General features: G+C 40.7%; 1 protein-coding gene across 5 annotated transcripts in view; it reads right to left on the bottom strand.

Annotated features, from left to right (window-relative positions):
- PDSS2 (decaprenyl diphosphate synthase subunit 2) overlaps positions 1 to 24,070 on the bottom strand; it is a 280,931-nt gene extending 256,861 nt beyond the window's left edge. For 2 of the 5 annotated variants that reach the window (XM_055535288.1, XM_055535291.1), the window contains exon 1: positions 23,492 to 24,070. In XM_055535288.1, the coding sequence (XP_055391263.1) occupies positions 23,492 to 23,772 (281 nt within the window). In that variant the 5' untranslated portion in view covers positions 23,773 to 24,070. The remainder of the gene's footprint in view (positions 1 to 23,491) is intronic. The other 3 variants (XM_055535290.1, XM_055535287.1, XM_055535289.1) reach the window with 2 other exon arrangements.
- Positions 24,071 to 24,404: the final 334 nt, after the last annotated feature.

Below are 24,404 nucleotides of genomic sequence, written 5' to 3'. Positions count from 1 at the left end.
TTTTTAGTGTCACAGAAGAAATAAAACCATCCTGTCCAGTACAGCAACATTTGCTTTTTTGCTATGATTCCACCAGGTTCCTGGAAAGATGTCCTTCATTTCTATTCCAAAAACAAACAAAATTTGAGCAAATATGCTTTAGAAAACAGTCCATGCAACCTAAGGACTGTTTATGTCCATTCCCCATGAAGCTGATAATCTCTACATCTCTACTTATATCTAATTGTAAATGGCAATGAGTACAGATTTAGATATTTTTAAATAGATATTAAAACATACTGATAAGTGTACTCTATAATATAGCAAAGGAAAGACAGGGAAAAGGGAAAAGAGACTACAATGACAATAATGATAATAACATCTTCCTTAATGATCTTAAGAAATACAGAAGCACTTTAGTACTAAGGACAAGAAAGAAGGAAGATACCGAGAAAATTTTTTTCCTCCTTACTCTGGTAATTTGTATCAAGCTCAGAATATCTGAAAGCTTATTTGATACTATGTAGTTACCAGGACTTATTGTCTTAACATGTTGAAGGCTAAGGTTTATCTAGTAGAGACACATGGCTCCTTTGAGCATGTTCTTTCCCTCATGCTTAGACCTGCTTGAAGGTCTAAGCTTAAAAATAAAATATCGCTGCTTTCATAGTGAGTATCTCAGAGGGAATCACTCTCTAAGCCCTTCCAGCATTTAAAAAACTTTTTTGCTTTTATTTTACAGGCCTGAATTAAGGGGATTTAAAATATGTCAAAATCATCAAGAGTTTTTCCCTGGCTCAAGAAGTTAAAATTCTCCCACATAGTTAACTGCTGATTTTTATTCAAAATTACCATGATAATAACCCTCTCTTCCTGACTTCCACACTTTAAACCTCATTTGTTTACATCTAGTTTCCTCAAGGACACCGATTCCTTGAGTACATACAGGAAGCTCTTTTACTATGTTTTAACACACAGTAGATGGTCAATAAATATTGGTTGGAATCATAGCTATTCCTTTCAAGTTCACTCCTTAACTGATACTAATTTTTTCTTCAAGTCTTAGCTATTATTCCTCCTCCCTTCCCTCTGCTTTCTTTATAGGGACAGAACTACAAAACAGAGGCTGAAGACAGGGACTTGGAAGGGCATTGTTTTCTCCTTGCAGCAAAACTTGTTTAAACATTGTAAAAGAGAATAAAACTAAACTTATACTTTTGGCAAATGTCTTTGAAAGTAAAACAACCATCATTTAACAAATAAGCTACCTTTGTTGAGGAAGAATCTAAGGGAAAAGCTGAGGGAATAACCCTTGTGCACTAATGGATTTTAAAGGATTGCTTTTCTCTAAAAGCTTATGAACTCCATCAGTGTCAGCCCGCAGTGCTCCCAAACTCTGCACTCATGACTTGTGGGAGCCTTCATGAATTCAAATATACTTTTACCAATCATATGACTTCTATCTATTCAAGAGAATTATTCTGTGCCAGAAAAGTTTTATGATTAGGGGTCCACTCTTTTAGGAATATTTATAGTACCTAAATAACTCCAGATGTTTTGCTTTGGTTTTTGGTTAAGGGTGGAGGCAGGAGGGCAGAAATCAAAATGAGGATCCCCCCAATTAGAAATGTTTGCCATTCCATCCTAAATGAGCTCTTGTATTTCTGCCTCGAAGTCCCAGAATTTAAACTTATGACAGTCATACATGTAATGTCAAAATATGAGGATTTAGATATAGGATTGCTACTTTATTTTAAAAAATTGTTTCTGGATAGCATACATCTAAATTATTTTTACAATCATACGAAACAGAGATTGCTCCCTGCATTTGTAATTAATTTGCCAATAGTATGAAGAAGCATTCTTTGGAGGCAGCTGTTTTTCACAGAGGAGCAAATTATGGAATGACAAATTCCATATTTTTTGCAGAATTTGTGCACCTGCTGATTATAATCTGTTCTCAAATTCTGTCTAAATCTATAGTCTTAAAGCTAGTATATTTTCATATTATATATTAAATATAGTAAAAACTGTCTGAGACATTCTGAACATCACTAGACTCATAAGGAATTTAATTTTGTTTTTTCTGCCTTCAAGAAGGTATGTGCCAATCCCATGGAAGACTTCAAAATAAAAGGATATAATAGCCTCTCATGGTAATTCATTCCTAAAAAATGTAATAGCTAGGAAAAAGTTTCTCTACCTAATTGTAATCAACTCTGCTACAATTCAAGTGCATTATTTTTCCTTCTCTGTCTTCAGGCAGAGTTGATCACTATCTTCAACCATGACAATCTATGCTATGAAGAATAATATGTAAGATAAACACCCATGATCTAATTAAACTGATGAGTAAGGCAAAAAGGTCAGAAAAAGGCCTCTGGTTAGGAAAGGTTCTCTGTGTCAAATATATGCCAAACAATATGAATATAAAGACAAAACAATCTCTTTCAAAAAGTTCAGTCTTAGAAATACTAATACCTAAATCAGAGGTTCAAAATAAAGGAGCCAGATAGGCCAATTAATCTATGAAGTGGCCAGCTGTAGCTAGAGAATCTTGAATGGTAAACTGGAAGACATAGGCCCAATCTTCCCCCTTCCCCCAGTTTTACTGAGAAATAATTGACAAATATAATTGTATATATTTAAAGTGTACATGCCCAGTCTAAGGCAGCCACCACTTGACACCAGCAGACTAAGACAACGGAAAATGCAAGCTCAATAGTGTCATAGCTTCCAATTTTTTGAAGAGAATGAAAGGTAGAGGATGAGCAAAACATCTAACCTGGAGAAATCACAGAATGCCTAGCAAAAGAGCTAAAACTTGAGTCCCCAAGGTGAAGCAATGCTTAACCAGATACGAATGTAGCTGGTTTATCTTCTATGGCTATTGCCTAGGGTGGAAAGAGGGGAGTGCCAGAAGTGACTAGAGAAGGAAGGGATGTTTTGCCATGCACAGGTCAAACTGTATCCTACAGAACACAGGAAGCTACTAAGGAGTCGCTGACCCCACATCATAGAAGGGTAGGATCTATCAATGTAGGAAGCTTTACCAAAATGCTATCCAGTGAGAGGTCAACATTTGATAGGCATTTTTAGAACTAGACACCTTGCTCATAATCCATAAAGCTAGAGGGGGCACTGCCATATCTAAAAACTTGTCTTAGACCTCTAACTACTGTGATGTCTAACTGTTCATATGGCTCCAGTAGCAGCAATGACTGCTTAAACAGATAGCAGCCAATTTACCCATGGAAAAATGTATCAGTTCAGTTCAGTTCAGTTGCTCAGTCATGTCCAACTCTTTGTGACCCCATGAATCACAGCACGACAGGCCTCCCTGTCCATCACCAACTCCCGGAGTTCACTCAGACTCACGTCCACCGAGTCAGTGATGCCACCCAGCCATCTCATCCTCTGTCGTCCCCTTCTCCTCCTGCCCCCAATCCCTCCCAGCATCAGAGTCTTTTCCAATGAGTCAACTCTTCGCATGACGTGGCCAAAGTACTGGAGTTTCAGCTTCAGCATCATTCCCTCCAAAGAAATCCCAGGGCTGATCTCCTTCAGAATGGACTGGTTGGATCTCCTTGCAGTCCAAGGGACTCTCAAGAGTCTTCTCCAACACCACAGTTCAAAAGCATCAATTCTTCAGCGCTCAGCCTTCTTCACAGTCCAACTCTCACATCCATATATGACCACAGGAAAAACCATAGCCTTGACTAGACGGACCTTTGTTGGCAAAGTAATCTCTCTGCTTTTGAATATGCTATCTAGGTTGGACATAACTTTCCTTCCAAGGAGTACGCGTCTTTTAATTTCATGGCTGCAGTCACCATCTGCAGTGATTTTGGAGCCCCCCAAAATAAAGTCTGACACTGTTTCCACTGTTTCCCCATCTATTTCCCATGAAGTGATGGGACCAGAGGCCATGATCTTCGTTTTCTGAATGTTGAGCTTTAAGCCAACTTTTTTACTCTCCACTTTCACTTTCATCAAGAGGCTTTTGAGTTCCTCTTCACTTTCTGCCATCAGGGTGGTGTCATCTGCATATCTGAGGTTATTGATATTTCTCCCGGCAATCTTGATTCCAGTTTGTGTTTCTTCCAGTCCAGCGTTTCTCATGATGTACTCTGCATATAAGTTAAATAAGCAGGGTGACAATATACAGCCTTGATGTACTCCTTTTCCTATTTGGAACCAGTCTGTTGTTCCATGTCCAGTTCTAACTGTTGCTTCCTGACCTGCATACAGATTTCTCAAGAGGCAGGTCAAGTGGTCTGGTATTCCCATCTCTTTCAAAATTTTCCAATTTATTGTGATCCACACAGTCAAAGGCTTTACTAAACCCCAAAAGAAAGTTTTGTGAGATCTACCATCCCCAGACGTTTCTCCTTTATTCTTGGCAAGAGTTTTTAAAAATGGAAAAAGAGAGATAATACCTTACTCATTGCTAAAATGACCTAGAGTTAAGAGATCTTGACATATATTGTTCTCTCCCAGCTAAGAGATCCCTTGGCTTCTTATTTTCTACTCTGTCTGGTTTATAATACACTCACAGCAGCCAGCTGTATTCCTAGCTTGAACTCCTTTCGTTATACTAAACCATTTCAAATTCTAAAATCTTTCAGTGCCACAGGTTAACCAGTACCCCTACTTTCTTCATCCTCCTAACCCATTAGTTATCTACCTAACCCACTGGTTGATCCTATTTTACTTGCTATAAACTCTAACCCAAAATTAATCTGTATTTTGCTTCAGAAAGGATATTTGTTTTTGCCAGGGACATTTCCTATTCTCCACTTAGAAACAGGGAAAGAAACTATGTTGTCCCCTAGGCCTTTCATTCAAGCCTCACAACAGGATAGGTATCATCATTACTCCACAAGATAGGCATTATTATTCTCATTTTCAGGGCTGAAAAAACTGAAGCTCTGAGTAGTCAACCTGTCCAACAGCAGCTGGTAAATGACATAAGCCATGTCTGAACAGGTCAATCTGCTTCCAAAACTATGCTCTTTCCACTATATTAAACAGCTTCAACTGCTGTTTCTAATAATAACAGTCATAATACTCCACTTCCACCTTATATTTGTACAGTGCAGTATACCTTTCAAATCATTTTCATCTGAAATATCTCTCTGGGTTTCTAAAACTATCCTTCAAGTAAACATAGGCAATAGGGGGATAAAAACTAATCTAAAATCACAGAAAAAAAAATTACTAGGCACAAATAATAGCTAATAACAGCAGCGAAGTTTATAGAGCATTTGAGCTAAACATTTTATAGTGTTGTCTGCTGTAATCCTCATTACAATCTTGTGAATAATAATGTCATCTCTTTTACAGATGAGGTTCAGTTCAGTTCAGTAGCTCAGTTACGTCCGACTCTTTGAGATCCCATGAATCTCAGCACACCAGGCCTCCCTGTCCATCACCAACTCCTGGAGTTCACTCAAACTCATGTCCATCGTGTCGGTGATGCCATCCAGTCATCTCATCTCTGTTGTCCCCTTCTCCTCCTGCCCCCAATCCCTCCCAGCATCAGGGTCTTTTTCAATGAGTCAACTCTTCACATGAGGTGGCCAAAGTACTGGAGTTTCAGCTTCAGCATCAGGTAACAAGGCTCAAAATATTCTACAGTTCACACAGCTAGGAAATGGCAGTACTGGAATTCAAATTTGGGTATTGGTTAGCTCACGAGCCCATGCTCTTCTCTAAACCTCAGCCAGTACTGCCTCCCTCACTGCCGTGCTCCTTACAAAATATTATGCTCTCACTGTAATTAAGTTAAACAAAATTTATTTGAAATTCCAAGTTAAAATTAAAATCCATATGCATTCCCAGGCCACCACTAAATGAAAGTGGAAGAAGCAGCAAACAGGTGGCAGGATGGTATCAACCAGGAATTTAAAAGAAATTCTTCACTGGAAAACTGCCACATAGATAATCAGAAATTCAATAAAGTTTCAAGAAAAATTAAACTATCAAGCTCCCAGGACTACCCTTTTATGGGGCAAGAGACATTACCCTGACCATTTAACAAACGAATATATTATTCTAACAAACATTCAATATCAAGAAATTATTTTTTTAACATATCTTATGAAACAGTAAAAGTCATTGAGGATGGAAAAGCTCCATCTCAGTTTTTCTGTAAGTTGCCCAGGTACATCCATAAGTATTTTTAAAGTTAGGTTAAAATGCTGGATCCAAGACCATGATGTTTATTTCTGGGGCTCTTTTCTACATACTCATAAATTCATACCAGGCACACTTTGTCATATAGTCATGCTTATTTTTAATCAGGGGTACTATGGAATAATAAGCACATGAAAAAATAAATAATACTTAAAAATAATATAACTACATAAAAATGTTTTTAATAAAAGCTTTGTTAGTCCTATGAAACTAAATGACATTCTTTTAAATACACAGTAATATAAAAGAAACAGCCTACAGTTACAAAGAAATGTTGAAGATTTGTGAAGCCACTATTATTGAGGATAAAATACATTTCATTTATTTGGTGATATTTAACCATTTAAGATATAGAAAGTACCTGTCACAAAGCCCTGTAATTATTAAACACTATAAAGAATATGCTTATGCAAATTACCAATGCTTGAAACATTCAAAACACACTGCTAAGTTTTTAGAATATGACATAATATTCACTAGAAGTATCTGCAGCCTCACAATTCTGGAAATAAAACCAAATCAATTTGCTTAATAAAAAAAAAAATCTCTGGAGCAAACGAAATAAACTTCCAAGGAGATTCCAAGAGAATGGTAATTTTTAAAGCTATTTTTAAATATTTGTTAAAATGAAGTTTCAGTGCACAAAAATAGAAAAAAATGAAAGGCTTTGAGAAGACACTGGTGAGTCACAGGAAGAAAAGCAAATCCAGCTGCACTCCATAAACCAAAGATTTGTATCTAGAACTTCGAATAAGGATTAAATCAGAAACAACTATCTGAATGGTTAACATCTAGTATCCATTTTTAAAACCTACTCTAGGGTAGCTGTTCCTGGGGAAAACATTAATTAAGCTCTTAAAACCACAAAACAGAGATAAATAAATGTTGGTAATGAAAAAAACCTCCCAGGTGTGTAAAACATGTACACACGCACATGCGCACACCCACACCCACACACACACCCACACACACACACAAGAAAATTCTGAATTCTATAAAAGAATCAAGGACAATTATAGAATACATATTGATGAAAAGCATTTGGTGATGCAGTAATGAGGAACATGAGAAGAGAGATACGGATATCTGAATCCTAATTCATGAAAATTCAAACACAAAGAGTTACGTATTATAGCACTTTAGAACCTACAACCAACTTTATTAACTGGGCCCAGAATTAAGAACACAGGCTAGTCAGTATTCCTCAACTTTGAGGAATATTTGGAATATTTTTAAAGGGTAAAAATTCAGCTATCCAGTATGCCTTAAATGATTTTTATTAAGATGTTCTTTAAATGTGTATTAATATGAAAATTATAATAAACACTGTATGGATACGGTTCTTAAACAACTAAAATTACAAATTGGCATTAAGTTACTATGACAGATGATGGTGCTTGACTGAAACCGTTGCTGAAATGCAAGTTTGTGTGCCTGACACTCAGTGCGGTCAAACAATACAAAAATGTCAGAGTTTGGAACAGAGAAAGGTTTATTGAGGGCTGTGCAAGGAGATGGATGGCCCATGCCTTAAAAACCCCAAACTCTCCAAAAGCCTTCAGCAAAGCCCTTGTCTAGGAAAGGTGAGGGAGAGACCTGGTTAGCTGTTGCAAACTTCTTGGTGTCAGTCTTGAGGTCAGGTCATGGTCAGGTAATGATATTCCTGTAAATCTCCACCAAATGAACGTTACTCTCTGTTCTGACAAGAAATGGCCAGGTCCCAAGACACAACTTTCCCCCTCTGAGGTCCTGGTCCTGGCGAAGAAAGACAGATCTCACGTGGCAGCTCTCTTAGGGCCAAGTCCCCAGACACCGCCCATCCATAGCCAGGCTCCCAGGACACAACTGGCCCTCAGATTCCTTAGGCCACTCAAGGGGGGCGGAGGCGGGGCGGCGGCAGGCCCCCACCAGGTCCCATAGGTGGGGACAGGGGAGATGTTCTCTGCTGCCTCAAGACCTGGGCCAAATTCAGTAGGTTGGTGAGGGCTCTGGAGCCCTGCCGGAAACAGCCTCCAGTTTGTTCCCTGGGCCTCCCAGCTCACCCACTGGCCCGAGGCCAGGTGAACTGGAGGGCTGCAGGGGAGGCCAGGATTCACCTCTTACTTCACTCTATACCAGATGACCACCATTCCACAGATGGTTGGCTGAATGGCCCACTGACGGCTGCTCATTGACAGTTGGCTGCTTGTGGGAGGGGTCTACTGTGGTGTCAACCAATGGCTGAGCAGGACAACCAACAGTCACTCATTGACAGTTGGTTGTTTGTGGGAGGGGTCCAGGTAATGAATGGTGCACAGCAAGCTCTGTGTGCTAAGGGCTGCACTGGCCACATGCTATTACAAAGCTAAATTGCAATGCCCAGTATGAAAATGGTTCTGACCATATGGGGCGGATCTTGGAATAAGTAAATCCCATGGGAAAGATAGGCTTCCCAAGTGGTGCTAGTGCTAAAGAACCTACCTGTCAATGCAGGAGATGTAAGAGATGTGGGTTCAATCCCTGGGTTGGGAAGATCCCCTGGAGGAAGAAATGGCAACACACTCCAGTATTTTTGCCTGGAGAATCTCATGGACAGAGCAGCCTGAGAGGCTACAGCCCATAGGGTTGCAAAGAGTTGGACACGTCTGAAGTGACTTAGCACGCATGCATGGGAAAGATGCTATCCTCTCACCACTATTCTTTATTCAAACTATACAAAACTTTTATTCATTTAACATATTCATATTCATATTCATTTAACTGGGCCCAGAAGACTCTGTAAAAGAGCAGGATAAGCCCAGCCCTTAGCAGGCACCCATTGCTGTGCCTCATTACTTCACACCCCATTACTAGACAACAGGTCTTGCTCAGCCATTGGTCCTCAGGGCCCACCCACAAGCAACCAACTGTCCATGAGCAACTGTTGGTTGTCCTGCTCAGCTACTGGTCAGTGCCACGGTGGGCCCTGCCCACAAGTAACTGTCATTGAGGGACTATTAAAGAAGTGATTCAGCCAACAGTCAGTGATGTAACGGTCATCAGGTAGAGAGTGAGGTAAGAGGCAGATTTAGGCCTTCTCCTGGAGGCCCTCCAGCTCACCCAACCTTGGGCCAGTGGGTGAGCTGGAGGACCCAGGGAACAGATTGGGGACTACAATCCTGCAGGGTCCAGAGCCCTAATTAAGGTCCTTGACTGTCTTGGCCCAGGCCTTGAGCCAACAGTGAACCTCTCCCCCATCCCTGTCTCTGCAACGTAATAGCAGTGGTCGTCTGCTTGGGTTGCAGGCCATGAGACCTGGTCTCCCCAACTTGGGCAGCCTGAGGAGACTGAGGGTCAGTGGGGTTGGGTGCCTGGCTCCCTTAGAGATGACAGCTGGGCAAGGTGTGGGAGCCTGGCTATGGATGGGTGGTGTCTGGGGACTTGGCCCTGCGAGAGCTGCCAACTGAGATCTACTCCTCTTAGCCAGGACTGGGACCTTAGAGAATGAAAGTTGTGCCTTGGAACTTGCCCTTTTTTATAGAGACAGAGAATAACATTCATTTGGTAGAGATTTCAAGGCAACATCGTTACCTGACCTCAAGAGCAAAGGATCTGGCACCAAGTCTGCAACAACTATCCAGGCCTATCTCTCACTTTTTGCTTTTAAAGGGACTTGCTGAAAGCTTTCACTAACTTTGGGGTTCTTAGGGCATGAGACACCCATCACCTCTCTCTATGAACCTGTGATAAACCTTTCTCTGTTCCAAACGCTAATGTTTTAGTATTGATTCGCTTCACTGTGCATCAGGCACATGGACTTGCAATTCGGTAACATCTTCACTCTTGACACAAGAAAAAGATTAGTGAAGGGTATCCCACAATCATTACTAATCACTTTAGTGGCTTCTAGAAAGGGCCAAGGATTTAGGTGGGGGAGACTACAAATGAAATGGACTCCCTGAACTCAGAAAGTAATGGTAGTAGCCCAGGGAAGGTGGATCTAGTGGAAGCAGTTAACTGCCAGAAGCAAAGGGGGCATGGTGACTCTTAGCGGCAGCAAGGTGGATATTGGGAATACTAGGTAATTCTCAGGTTTTGTTGTGATAGGCAGAAATCCCTGTCTATATTTAATTGATCAGACCCAAGAATTCAAACCAACAGCCATCCCACTAAGATCTGTTTTGATTTAAATAATCAAAAACAAGTAACTCCAGGTCTAGTGAACAGAGACCTATCTGAGGCACTACTATAGACAGTCCTGGCCTCTCAGTCAAATCCAAGACCCTCAGTTCTTGGATAAGAGGCCAAATCCCTTCTGGAAGATTATTTTGCCCAAATGCATCTCTGTCCATTAACCAGTTAATGGTGAGTTGGCAAAAGGGAAATACCCAATCCTCTTGAGGATTTTTACCTACTAGCTCTGAGCTAACATTAATTAGTAGGCATTAAGAATACTTCTTGTCCCATTACTAAGGCATAATTTTTCTGGGTTCTCTAGAGTGTCCAGCTGATCCAAGAGTCCTTTCCACACTGTCCAGTCAACTCGCATGTCTCCCGGTTCCCCAAGAACTCTGAGAGTTATGCAGCTTTACGGTGTTCCAGCCTCAGCGAGCTTCCTCCTGTGTGTGTGATGCTCAGTTTTCAGCAACAGACTCAAGTGGGCACCTGAGATTTCTGGAGCCCTTCTAGTGCATGCTCTCTCCTTTTCTGCATTCTGTCCCACATTTCCAGCTGCCTCAGCCTCCCCCAAATCTGATCCATCTCTTCAATTCAGCAGTGCCAGCATCCTCTGCTAGAGTTTCCTCCCTCTGTGCTGCTGTTTGGAATGCACCTCTCAGCAGAAAGTTACAGTGATCATAGCTCTCACGTCATTTGTTTTCTCACTCACAGGGATCACAAGCCTGTGCTCCCTGTACCCTAAGCAGAATATGGTTGTTCATATTTTTTATCCAGTTTCCAATCTGTTTTCAGCATGTTATCCTATCTTAGAAGAAGCAGACATTTCCAATCTATTCTTTTTGCCTCATCCATCCCATGTTCAGGGTACACCTAACTACTACTTCCCTACACTTTGCTAGGCAACTTCTTGTGTCTTATTTTTTCCAGCCTTAGTTATTTCCTTCTCATCCAACATGTCCCAATTCATATGTCACCTCAACTTTGGAAGTCTTCAGTTTTCTCTAGAGATTTTTCCCCCTCTGCATATGGCTCATACATACTACAGAATTTATCTCAATATCCTCTATCTGCATGCCTCCCAACTAAAAAAACTTTCTAATAATAAGGATAACTGCTAAATTGTGACTACTTTTTATGTCCCAGGTACTCTTCTATATTTGCCCATTTACTCTTCATAAAACCCCAAGACATATTAATATATACCATTATTATCCTCATTTTACAAATGAGGAAACTAAGGCATAGAGAGGTTAAGTAAATCTCCTGAGATCCATACCTTGGTAGGGACAGAGTCAGGATAGCCTGATTTCAGAGCTCGTGCTCCCTATACTGCCTCTCATGAATTCCTGAAGGGCAGCAACTATGTCTTATTCTTGTTTGTATATCCATGCCGAGAGCACCTCAAATATTTGTGGAATGAATTAAAATTTATAATTTTCTCCAAGTCATCCAAGAAAAAGTCCTTCATAAGTAAGGTAGGATTTCAGTACAGTAATTACAGAACTGAGTCTAGAAAGGGTCTTTCATAAACATGGAAGAGACTAAAATTAAATATCCAATAATAAATTCAAAGAGCTCTGAAGAATTTTACCATGCAGAAAAGACTAATAAGGTTTTTTAAGTAGTAAGAAACTGCAGTAAACTCAGGAACAAAAAGTCTCTACCAAGGTATCAACACCCTCTAAGAGAGGGACTAAATGTCATAATTTGTCTCCAATAGAGGCATACCAAATTGATCCCATCTATTTAAACCTGAAATAGAGATCACAGTTTTCTCAAGGCAACAGTAAAAAGACAAAATATTTAAACAAAAATTTTATCCTAAGAGTCAAATCTGTCAAGAGTAATCAATGAAAACAAAGCCATATTGCACAACGGAATCAGCTATGTTAAACAACAAAAATTTAACCAATTCTACATGAAAAAAAAGTATTCTTCATTACCTTTCAAACAATTAAGTGTCCTCCATGTTTATTAAAAGTTCTTGACAATACATAGCACATGCAGTGAATTCCTAAAAGCTGCTGCTGCTGCTAAGTCACTTCAGGCGTGTCCAACTCTGTGTGACCCCAGAGACGGCAGCCCACCAGGCTCCCCCATCCCTGGGATTCTCTAGGCAAGAACACTGGAGTGGGTTGCCATTTCCTTCTCCAATGCATGAAAGTGAAAAGTGAAAGTGAAGTCGCTCAGTCGTGTTCAACTCTTCACGACCCCATGGACTGCAGCCTACCAGGCTCCTCCATCCATGGGATTTTCCAGGCAAAAGTACTGGAATGGGGTGCCATCACCTTCTCTTATTCAAAGCTTTAAGTTCTTGACAACAGATAGCACATGCAGTGAATTCATAAAAGCTAGAAATACTCAAAAATAATACGATTTATAGAAATTTAAATGATTAAAAATAAAAATATAGGGCTTCCCCAATGGCTCAGCGGTAAAGAATCCAACTGCCAATGCAGGAGACCTGGGTTCGACCCCTGATCAGGGAAGATCCCTCATGCCTTGGAGCAACTAAGCTCGTGCGCCACAACTACTGAGGCTGTGCCCCAGAGCCTGGGAGCCACTACTCCTGAGCCCACGTGCCCTAGAGCCCATGCTATGCAACAAGAGAAGCCACCGCAATGAGAAGTCCATGCACTGCAACTACAGAATAGCCCCTGCTCACCACAGCTGGAGAAAAACCTGTGAGCAATGAAGACCCAGCACTGCCAAAAGTTAAATAAATACTTAAAAGTTTTAAATAAATATATAAAAATGTTAATTTTGCACAAATGGATAATTACATTTAATTCCTTGTATTAAATGGTGGGTTCAGCGGTAAAGAATCTGCCTGCCATGCAAGAGATATGGGTTTGATCCCTGGGTTGGGAAGACCCCATGGAGAAAAGAAATGACAACCCACTCCGGTATTCTAGCCCAGATAATCCCAATCCATGGGGTCGCAAAAGAGTTGGACATGACTGGGCGACTAAGCAACAACAACAGCAAGATGGCAATGGCCATGGGGTGCAGGCGGTACTGGGAGAAGATGGAGACTGATACACTGCCATGACCTTCAGCCTCTCCCACATGACTCATCCACACACATACGTGGACTTCTCCTCCACCCTGCATACCACTGTCTGGCTTGGAGAGGTCCACAATCTCATCCAAAGTCCCTGAAACTGAATGTCTTTCAAAATTCAACATTTTTCTGAGTTTAGAAAGGTGCAATTCATCTAGCACTCCAGAATAATCTGTGGCAGCACCCTGGAATCAAACAAATTTATATTTCTGTAGCAAAATGCAAGAATATTTGCATTAAGTTGGATAAAGAATGACTATGAATGATCTCACATCAGTTCAGGTCAGATTTATGAGTCTAAGAAAACATTTTTTTTAATGTAATTACTCTTTTTCTTTTTAATTTAAATTTATTTAAATTAGAGGCTACATAATTTACACCCAAAAAAGATGTCCTTTTCATTATAGGGGACTGGAATGCAAAAGTAGGAAGTCAAGAAACACCTAGAGTAACAGGCAAATTTGGCCTTGGAATACGGAATGAAGCAGGGCTAATAGAGTTTTGCCAAGAGAATGCACTGGTCATAGCAAACACCCTCTTCCAACAACACAAGAGAAGACTCTACACATGGACATCACCAGATGGTCAACATCAAAATCAGATTGATTATATTCTTTGCAGCCAAAGATGGAGAATCTCTATACAGTCAACAAAAATAAGACAAGGAGCTGACTGTGGCTCAGATCATGAACTCCTTGTTGCCAAATTCAGACTGAAATTGAAGAAAGCAGGGAAAACCACTAGACCATTCAGGTATGACCTAAATCAAATCCCTTATGATTATACAGTGGAAGTGAGAAATAGATTTAAGGGCCTAGATCTGATAGACAGAGTGCCTGATGAACTATGGATGGAGGTTCGTGACATTGTACAGGAGACAGGGATCAAGACCATTCCCATGGAAAAGAAATGCAAAAAAGCAAAATGGCTGTCTGGGGAGGCCTTACAAATAGCTGTGAAGAGAAGAGACGGGAAAAGCAAAGGAGAAAAGGAAAGATATAAGCATCTGAATGCAGAGTTCCAAAGAATAGCAAGGAGAGATAAGAAAGCCTTATTCAGTGATCAATGCAAAGAAATAGAGGAAAACAACAGAATGGGAAAGACTAGAGATCTCTTCAAGAAAATCAGAGATACCAAGGGAACATTTCATGCAAAGATGGGCTCGATAAAGGGCAGAAATGGTATGGACCTAACAGAAGCAGAAGATATTAAGAAGAGGTGGCAAGAATACACAGAAGAACTGTACAAAAAAGATCTTCACGACCCAGATAATCACGATGGTGTAACCACTCATCTAGAGCCAGACATCCTGGAATGTGATGTCAAGTGGGCCTTAGAAAGCATCACTACGAACAAAGCTAGTGGAGGTGATGGAATTCCAGTGGAGCTATTCCAAATCCTGAAAGATGATGCTGTGAAAGTGCTGCACTCAATATGCCAGCAAATTTGGAAAACTTAGCAGTGGCCACAGGACTGGAAAAGGTCAGTTTTCATTCCAATCTCAAAGAAAGGCAATGCCAAAGAATGCTCAAACCACCGCACAATTGCACTCATCTCACACGCTAGTAAAGTAATGCTCAAAATTCTCCAAGCCAGGCTTCAGCAGTACATGAACCGTGAACTTCCAGATGTTCAAGCTGGTTTTAGAAAAGGCAGAGGAACCAGAGATCAAATTGCCAACATCCGCTGGATCATGGAAAAAGCAAGAGAGTTCCAGAAAAACATCTACTTCTGCTTTATTGACTATGCCAAAGCCTTTGACTGTGTGGATCACAACAAACTGTGGAAAATTCTTCAAGAGATGGGAATACCAGACCACCTGACCTGCCTCTTGAGAAACCTATATGCAGGTCAGGAAGCAAGTTAGAACTGGACATGGAACAACAGACTGGTTCCAAATAGGAAAAGGAGTACGTCAAGGCTGTATATTATCACCCTGCTTATTTAACCTATATGCAGAGTACATCATGAGAAACGCTGGACTGGAAGATACACAAGCTGGAATCAAGATTGCCGGGAGAAATATCAATAACCTCACATATGCAGATGACACCACCCTTACGGCAGAAAGTGATGAAGAACTAAAGAGCCTCTTGATGAAAGTGAAAGAGTTGAGTAAAAAAATTGGTTTAAAGCTCAACATTCAAAAAACTAATATCATGGCATCTGGTCCCATCACTTCATGGCAAATAGATGGGGAAACAGAGAAAACGGTGAAAACAGTGACAGACTTTACTTTTTTGGGCTCCAAAATCACTGCAGATGGTGACTGCCGCCACGGAATTAAAAGATGTTTGCTCCTTGGAAGAAAAGTTATGACCAACCTAGACAGCATATTAAAAAGCAGAGACATTATGTTGCCAACAAAGGTCTGGCTAATCAAAGCTATGGTTTTTCCAGTAGTCATGTATGGATGTGAGAGTTGGACTATAAAGAAAGCTAAGCGCCGAAGAATTGATGCTTTTGAACTGTGGTGTTGAAGGAGACTCTTGAGAGTCCTGTGGACAGCAAGGAGATCCAACCAGTCAATCCTAAAGGAAATCAGTCCTGAATATTCATTGGAAGGACTGATGCTGAAGCTGAAATGCCAATAGTTTGGCCACCTGACGCAATGATCTGACTCACTGGAAAAGACCCTGATGCTGGGAAAGACTGAAGGATAGAAGAGAAGGAAACAGAGGATGAGATGGTCGGATGGCATCACCGACTCAATGGACATGAGTTTGAGCAAGCTCCTGGAGCTGGTGATGGACTGGGAAGCCTGGCATGCTACAAAGAGGTCAAAAAGAGTTGGACACAACTTAGTGACTGAACTGAATGACTAAACAACAATGACAATCAGCAATGTATGAGAAATCTAGTTTCTCTGCATCTTCACCAAGATTTCGTATTGTATTTCTTATTTTAGTCATTCTAATAGGTATGCAATGGTATCTCATCATGGTTTTAACACACATTTTTTCTTATGGCTAATATTGTTCAACAACTTTTCATATACTCAGTTTCTGTTTTTATAGGCTTTGTGCCCGTTTTCTTACCATTGAGTTCAGAGCGATCTTTATATAATTCTGGATGCAAGTCCTTCAGGTAAGTGATTTACAAATGTTTTCTCCCTGTGGCTAATCTTTTGAACCTATTAACAAGGTCTTTTCACAGAACAAAGTTTTCAATTTTGATGAAATCCAATCATTGATCTTTTTTTCTTTAATGAACTGCATTTTTTGTTTCACGTCTAAAAACTGTTTACCGAGTCCACATTCCAAAAATCCCCTCCTATGTTTTCTTAAGTTTTATTTGATAGTTTTACATTTCACATTTAATTCCATTTAACGCAGATTCTTTTTTTTTTTAATGTGGTGTGAAGTTTAGGTCAAGGTTTACTTTCTTGCCTATATAATGTCCAAATTGTTCCAGCACCATTTATTGAAAAGACTGTTCTCCCTCCATCAAATTGCTTTTGCATCTTTGTCAAAAATCAACTTGGGTATATTTGTGTTGATATATTTCTGAGTTTCCTATTCTATTTCAATGATCTATCTATTCCTCTGCCAATACCACAGTGTTTTAATCAATGAAGTTACATATATATCTTAGACTTAATATTAGGTAGAATGACTCCTTCCATTTTCTTTTTATTTTTTCAATATTGCTTTAGCCATTATAGCTCTATTAATACTGTTCACTTTATCACACTGCTTATTGTTGCTTTTAAGGTCCTCCCTGAAGAATCCCATGGATTGTATAGTCTGTGGGGTCGCAGAGTCGGACACGAATGAGCGACTTTCACTCACTCACTCACTATGCCTATATAAGAAGTATGACAGCCTGGAGAAGAAAGGAAAATGAAAAGAATCAAGAAGAAAAAAACTGTAATATATTACCACCATCCTAAAAAGACTACACATGTAGTTTTCATCCATCTAGTGGAGGTGATGGAATTCCAGTTGAACTATTCCAAATCCTGAAAGATGATGCTGTGAAAGTGCTGCACTCAATATGCCAGCAAATTTGGAAACTCAGCAGTGGCCACAGGACTGGAAAAGGTCAGTTTTCATTCCAATCCCAAAGAAAGGCAATGCCAAAGAATGCTCAAACTACCGCACAATTGCACTCATCTCACACGCTAGTCAAGTAATGCTCAAAATTCTCCAAGCCAGGTTTCAGCAATACGTGAACCATGAATTTCCTGATGTTCAAGCTGGTTTTAGAAAAGGCAGAGGAACCAGAGATCAAATTGCCAACATCCCCTGGATCATGGAAAAAGCAAGAGAGTTCCAGAAAAACATCTATTTCTGCTTTATTGACTATGCCAAAGCCTTTGACTGTGAGGATCACAATAAACTGTGGAAAATTCTGAAAGAGATGGGAATACCAGACCACCTGACCTGCCTCTTGAGAAATTTGTATGTAGGTCAGGAAGCAACAGTTAGAACTGGACATGGAACAACAGACTGGTTCCAAATAGGAAAAGGAGTCCGTCAAGGCTGTATATTGTCAACTGCTTATTTAACTTATATGCAGAGTACATCATGAGAAACGCTGGGCTGGAAGAAACACAAACTGGAATCAAGATTGCCGGGAGAAATATCAATAACCTCAGATATGCAGATGACACCACCCTTATGGCAGAAAGTGAAGAGGAACTAAAAAGCCTCTTGATGAAAGTGGAAGTGGAGAGTAAAAAAGTTGGCTTAAAGCTCAACATTCAGAAAACGAAGATCATGGCATCCGGTCCCACCACTTCATGGGAAATAGATGCGGGAACAGTGGAAACAGTGTCAGACTTTATTTTTCTGGACTCCAAAATCACTACAGATGGTGACTGCAGCCATGAAATTAAAAGACGCTTACTCCTTGGAAGGAAAGTTATGACCAACGTAGATAGCATATTCAAAAGCAGAGAGATTACTTTGCCAACAAAGGTCCGTCTAGTCAAGGCTATGGTTTTTCCAGTAGTCATGTATGGATGTGAGAGTTGGACTGTGAAGAAGGCTGAGCGCCGAAGAATTGATGCTTTTGAACTGTGGTGTTGGAGAAGACTCTTGAGAGTCCCTTGGACTGCAAGGAGATCCAACCAGTCCATTCTGAAGGAGATCAGCCCTGGGATTTCTTTGGAAGGAATGATGCTAAAGCTGAAACTCCAGTACTTTGGCCACGTCATGCAAAGAGTTGACTCATTGGAAAAGACTCTGATGCTGGGAGGGATTGGGGGTAGGAGGAGAAGGGGACGACAGAGGATGAGATGGCTGGATGGCATCGCTGACTCGATGGACGTGAGTCTGAGTGAACTCTGGGAGTTGGTGATGGACAGGGAGGCCTGGCGTGCTGTGATTCATGGGGTCGCAAAGAGTCGGACACGACTGAGCAACTGATCTGATCTGATCTGATCTGATTCTCATCACACCCCAATTTCTTCGTGAAAGATTCTCTACTATTCTAGGCCACTTTATTTTTTATGTTTGTTATTGAGGGACAGTTAATGTACAATGGTATATATTTCAGGTGTACAACAAAGTGAATCATAATTTTTAAATTATTATAAAAATAATTCATAATTATTCATAATTATTATAAAAATACTAGGTATATTCCCAGTGCTATACAATATATTCTTGTAGCTTATTTAATTTATACCCAGTAGTTTATACCTCTTAATCCCCTACTCCTTTCTGGCCCCTCCCCACTTCCCTCTCCCTACCAGTAACCACTAGTTTGTTCTCTATATCTGTGAATCTGTTTTTGTTGTTGGTGTTGTTGTTGCTGTTATATTCACTAGATTATTTTTTTATTCCATATATAATTAATATCATACAGTGTTTATCTTTCGCCAGGTCACTTTAGTATCTCTAAATGTAATAGTTAATGTATCTCTACTACTCACTAGTCACAAGTCATTTATCTCCTTCTGTTAGATATCTGTAAATATACTTGTGTCCAACACAATGCCTATGCTCAAAGGACATGGTCCATGTTATAGAGTTCTTTATACTCCTCCACAAGCTTTAATAAACATTGAACTGAGGATTATTTATCTAATTGGAACTTACAACACAGAGACACTAGAACATCTAGAAAAACAAGAGTAAAAAAATTAATTGCTACACTATTGTTAGCAATATGATCATTATCTCACCAAATCTTAAGATTTTAAATTTAATCTCACTTCTCAATTAAATTGTTATAAAAGTAAGTTCTAGGCTCTTTCCCTTCTTATTGATGAGATAGCTTAGGTAAAGAAAGAGAAGGTAGTGAATAATGAATTACGGTGATTTCATTCTTTTCTCCTCTTGTTTGCCAAAAAATGTCACTGTACATCTAATTTTTAGGGCTATCAGATATGATTCATCCCTAATACACCATGTTTATCTACCCAAAACGTAAAATGACCCAAGGGATCAGAATATCAATGTAAGTAAATAATGGAATCTCAAAATGTAAAACAGAACTAAGTAAAAGAATTTATTAAATCCAATTTTTTATGGTCTTATCTATATTAACTATATGGGGTCTTTGTGTCCTTTGGCTAGCATACTGAGACACTCTCTGTCTTAATTATCAATGCTTTGCCAGTAAGATTTCAACAAAGTAAGGTGCAGCATGTGAAACAATATAGCTACTTAATCCATGTTTTTAGCTATAATTTACAATAACCACAATCTGCCTACCCTATGGATCAAATGCTTGCTTCTTTGCTGAAATAGATGTATACATGATCGCCTCCCCAAAAGGTTTTTGTTCACTGACTGCCTGAGTTTAGACTGTTTGAAGAATTTAAACATGTAACAAAACTACATACAGATTAACTCCTCCTTTTCTTACAAAATAAAGTAATCCACATATGTTACTATGGCTTTGCTGAAACTTTCTCCAATTCTTTCGCTGTATTAGATCAGGGACAGGCAGGCAGGGGAGGCTACAATCAGGAAAGTTTCAGAGCCATTAGTCTTACAAGCTTTCATCTAGAGTGCCTCTGGTGGTCTCAGAAGGAGTCTTCTCTAAGACCCGAATTGATACTCTGACAAGTAGCTGAACTGCAATTCTCAGAATATGCACATTTCTAAGGCTTTTTCTAGTTCTGCCCTTTTCATGTCAATGCTTTATTATAGACACTACAATATGCATATGCACAATGTAATATGTAGTCCAAGGGGATTAGATTCAGGAACCCCCATAGGTATCAAAATCTGAGGATTCTCAAGTCCCTCACAGTATCTGTGTATAATCCAAGGTACATCCTCCCCTATACTTTAAATCATCTCTAGATTACTTACAATGCCAATTCTATGTAAATGGTTGTATATACAATATTGCTGCTGCTGCTGCTGCTTAGTCACTTCAACCGTGTCCGACTCTGTGCGACCCCATAGACGGCAGCCCACCAGGCTCCCCCGTCCCTGGGATTCTCCAGGCAAGAACACCAGAGTGGGTTGCCATTTCCTTCTCCAATGCATGAAAGTGAAAAGTGAAAGTGAAGTCGCTCAGTCACCTCCGACTCTTAGCCACCCCATGGACTGCAGCCCACCAGGCTCCTCCGTCCATGGGATTTTCCAGGCAAGAGTACTGAGTGGGGTGCCTATAAAAATAGTTCCTGGTGCACAGCAAACTCAAGTTTTGTTTCAGGGGGACTTTCTGAAACATCCCCACTGAATATTGAACCTACAATTGGTTCAAGCTGTGGTTGTGAACTCATGGATCTGGAGGGCTCACTGTACTACCACATCCTCCACTGCTAACACTACCATATTCCCATCACATACAGAGAAACCCACTATTTGGCAAAAAATAAGACATTTCATGGTTCATGTATTGTGAGAACACAGAGTAACTTGAACTCAGACACTGCTGCTGCTACTGCTGCTAAGTCGCTTCAGTCGTGTCCAACTCTGTGCGACCCCATAGATGGCAGCCCACCAGGCTCCCCTGTCCCTGGGATTCTCCAGGCAAGAACACTGGAGTGGGTTGCCATTTCCTTCTCCAATGCATGAAAGTGAAAAGTGAAAGTGAAGTTGCTCAGTCGAGTCCGACCCTCAGCGACCCCATGGACTGCAGCCTTCCAGGCTCCTCTGTCCATGGGATTTTCCAGGCAAGAGTACTGGAGTGGGGTGCCATTGCCTTCTCTGTCAGACACTGCTAGTAAGAATGTAAACTGGTATAACGACTTTGGAAAAAAATTTGTTATTATCTCCTAAAGCTGACAATGTGTACACACGCCTTTATTCTCTCAAGACAAGTGCACCAGAAAACACGTTCAGGATATTCACAGCAGTACTTTTCATAATACCACAAACTGCAAACAACCCAAGTGCTGATCGAAAGAAGACTATGGTATTTACACAGTAGAATCTCACACATCAGTGAAAAACTAACGAAGTATAGTTAACACAACAGGGATAAATCTTAGAAACAATGACAAATTTAAAAAGCAAGTCACAAAGGACTACATGCAATAAACTACAATATTTGTAAATTTTAAAAATGAGCATTATTAGACAGATTACTATTTAAGAAAACACTCATGCAACTTTAAAAAGGAAAAATAAACACAAAATTAAGTTCAGTGGGGATCAGGGAGATAAATCAGTGAATAGAGATAGCTTCAACAGGATTGATAAAAGTTATATTTCTTCAACTGGGTGGTAAGCTCATTCCTCTCACTATTAAGCTTTAAAAGATACATGTCGTGTGTTCTGAGTGTGTACCATCTAGAATCTCTGGAGGACTAACATTTCAGCTTCAAAACAAGTTTAACCTACTCATAAAATGACATTCCTGATAACTTGGAATGATGCCCAAGAAATAAAATCTCTCTACTACTGCTATTTGGTATTGCTATTTGGTAACTTTTATAGTAACAAAGAAATAGCAGATGTCTCATAAAAAATTAAAGCAAGAGAAAGGGAAGTAAGGGTAGCTATAAAAGAGCAATATGAGAGATCCTTGTAGTGATGGAAATGTATCAGTGTCAACATCCTGCTTGTGGGACAAAACTGCAAAGGATACATTGGACCTCTCTATAGTATTTCTTCCAACTGCATGTGAACCTCCAATTATTTCAAAAGTTTGTGCTTTAAGAAAAATGATAATTTTGTCCAAGATTTCTCCACAATGGTACTACTGACATTATAGTGTACCTAATTCTTCACGGTAGGGAGTTGCCCTGGGCACTGCAGGGTGTTTAACAACATCTCTGGCCTCTTACCTATTAAACACCAGCAGCACGCCCCAGTTGTAACATTTCCATACACTGCCAAATGTTGCCTAGGGGACAAGTAAGTTGCTTATTGTACTAGAGTTATGTAAAGAATATTCCTATGCTTAAGAAATACACAATGACGTACTTAGGGGTAAAGGAATGACATATGAAATGTACCACAAACGATTCAGGAGAAACATCTGTGTATATATTTTATTTACATATACATGAATAGTTTGTGTGTGTGTGTGTGTGTGTATATATATAATAGGTGAATATAATTAAAGTATGTTATTTATTAATTTTATTCCTGCAACTTTTCTATGTGTTTGCAATTGTTAATATAAAGGTGGGGTTTTTTTTAATGGAACCCAAAGTTGTGGTCCTTAAAGTCCTAAAAGCAGGTTTCACAGTAGCAGTCCAGCATAAAGTGATAAAAATCCCAAGGGAAAATGAATACTGACCGGATAAATTCCTACTTCAAGCCCGAGACAAAAGTTGCAAATGACTGCAGAACTTTTGGCCTATCTCCCTCCAACCCATTCTTTCTAGAGGTGACTTCCTGAATAATGCAGAACCGAAAATAAAACTATCCCACTTTTAAAAGACCATTTCTAGGAAGTGACTCAAACCCACATCCCTACTCGATGTTTCCACAAATCACCGAGGCAACTTCACCTTCAATAGCTAAGAAGCAAAAACGCGAAAATCGCACGTGTTCTCATTCTTGCATCGCAAATATTAATAAAAGTATGTTAAGGTGAGTGGACTAAGACACAACACCGAATGTCTAGGATGGCTGAGGAAATTAAGGAGTAAAAAGAAATAAACAGGCAGTCTGAGAAAGGCAGGAAAAGTGTATCGGCCAGGAAAAAGGACTAGAGTGGGTGAGAGTGTGTCAGGGCGAAGGTGTAGCTCACCTGACTGTGGTAAGCAGAGGGTGCTGAGTCCCCACCAGCTTCCGCACCTGCATAGCGATGTTGCAGAGCTCGTCGCTCAGCAGGCAACGGAGGCTCATGAAGGACGTGGGGTAGCCCACGATCTTCTCCGCCTCTGACACCACTTGGTTCCACTGGGCCGGGGACCTGGAGGACTGACCACGACAGGAGATCACCGAAGAGATGGTGTCGAGGGGGCCACGCAGGGGACCCGAGGCCCCAAGATAACGGGGCAAGCGCAAAAGCAGCTGCCGAAGGCTCATAGTTTGAGTCTGAGGGTTTCAGGGACTTGAAGGTGTCCGGAGGTGGCGCGGGGAACAAGCCAGGGACAGATGAGGAACTTGCGGGAACTAGAAAAAAAGCGGCGATTCTTGACCCTCAAGAGGAGGGTGGGTTTTTGGAGTCGTGACCAGAAACGAACTTTAACTGCAGATCCCGCAGTCTGGGTTACACACACAACACCCTCAACCCAGCACTGCCCACATCCATCTATGGTAGAAACCACGGCCGCTGCCTAAATGGGGAACGCCATATTAGAGGAGTGAAATACGACCTGCCGTAAAGACGGAGGCGGGCTGTTCTGCGGCAAAGAATTTTCCCTACTTTGCGGCGCAGCCCGGACGCCCCGAGGGGCGGGGCTCTGGAGGTGATCCCGGGAAGGCGGGGTAGGGTGCAAACCTCAGCTCCTCCCACCTCTTCCTGGCCTGTCAGGGCAGAGGGTGACAGAGATGGGCGAGCGGTGTCCCAGCTCTCGGAGTTTGGGCAGAGTCCGATTCATCGTGGGATACCCAGTGCCCACCACGGAGTAGGCACGCATAAATATGTGTTCTGAACCAGGGTCGGTGTCTGCTAAGTGTCTTTTGCTGGCTCCCAGCCCTCCCGGGAGAAAGGGATG

The sequence above is a fragment of the Bubalus kerabau genome, chromosome 9 (assembly GCF_029407905.1).
Source record: "Bubalus kerabau isolate K-KA32 ecotype Philippines breed swamp buffalo chromosome 9, PCC_UOA_SB_1v2, whole genome shotgun sequence".
Taxonomy (NCBI): Eukaryota; Metazoa; Chordata; class Mammalia; order Artiodactyla; family Bovidae; genus Bubalus; species Bubalus kerabau.
This window is presented reverse-complemented; position numbering and strand designations above follow the sequence as displayed.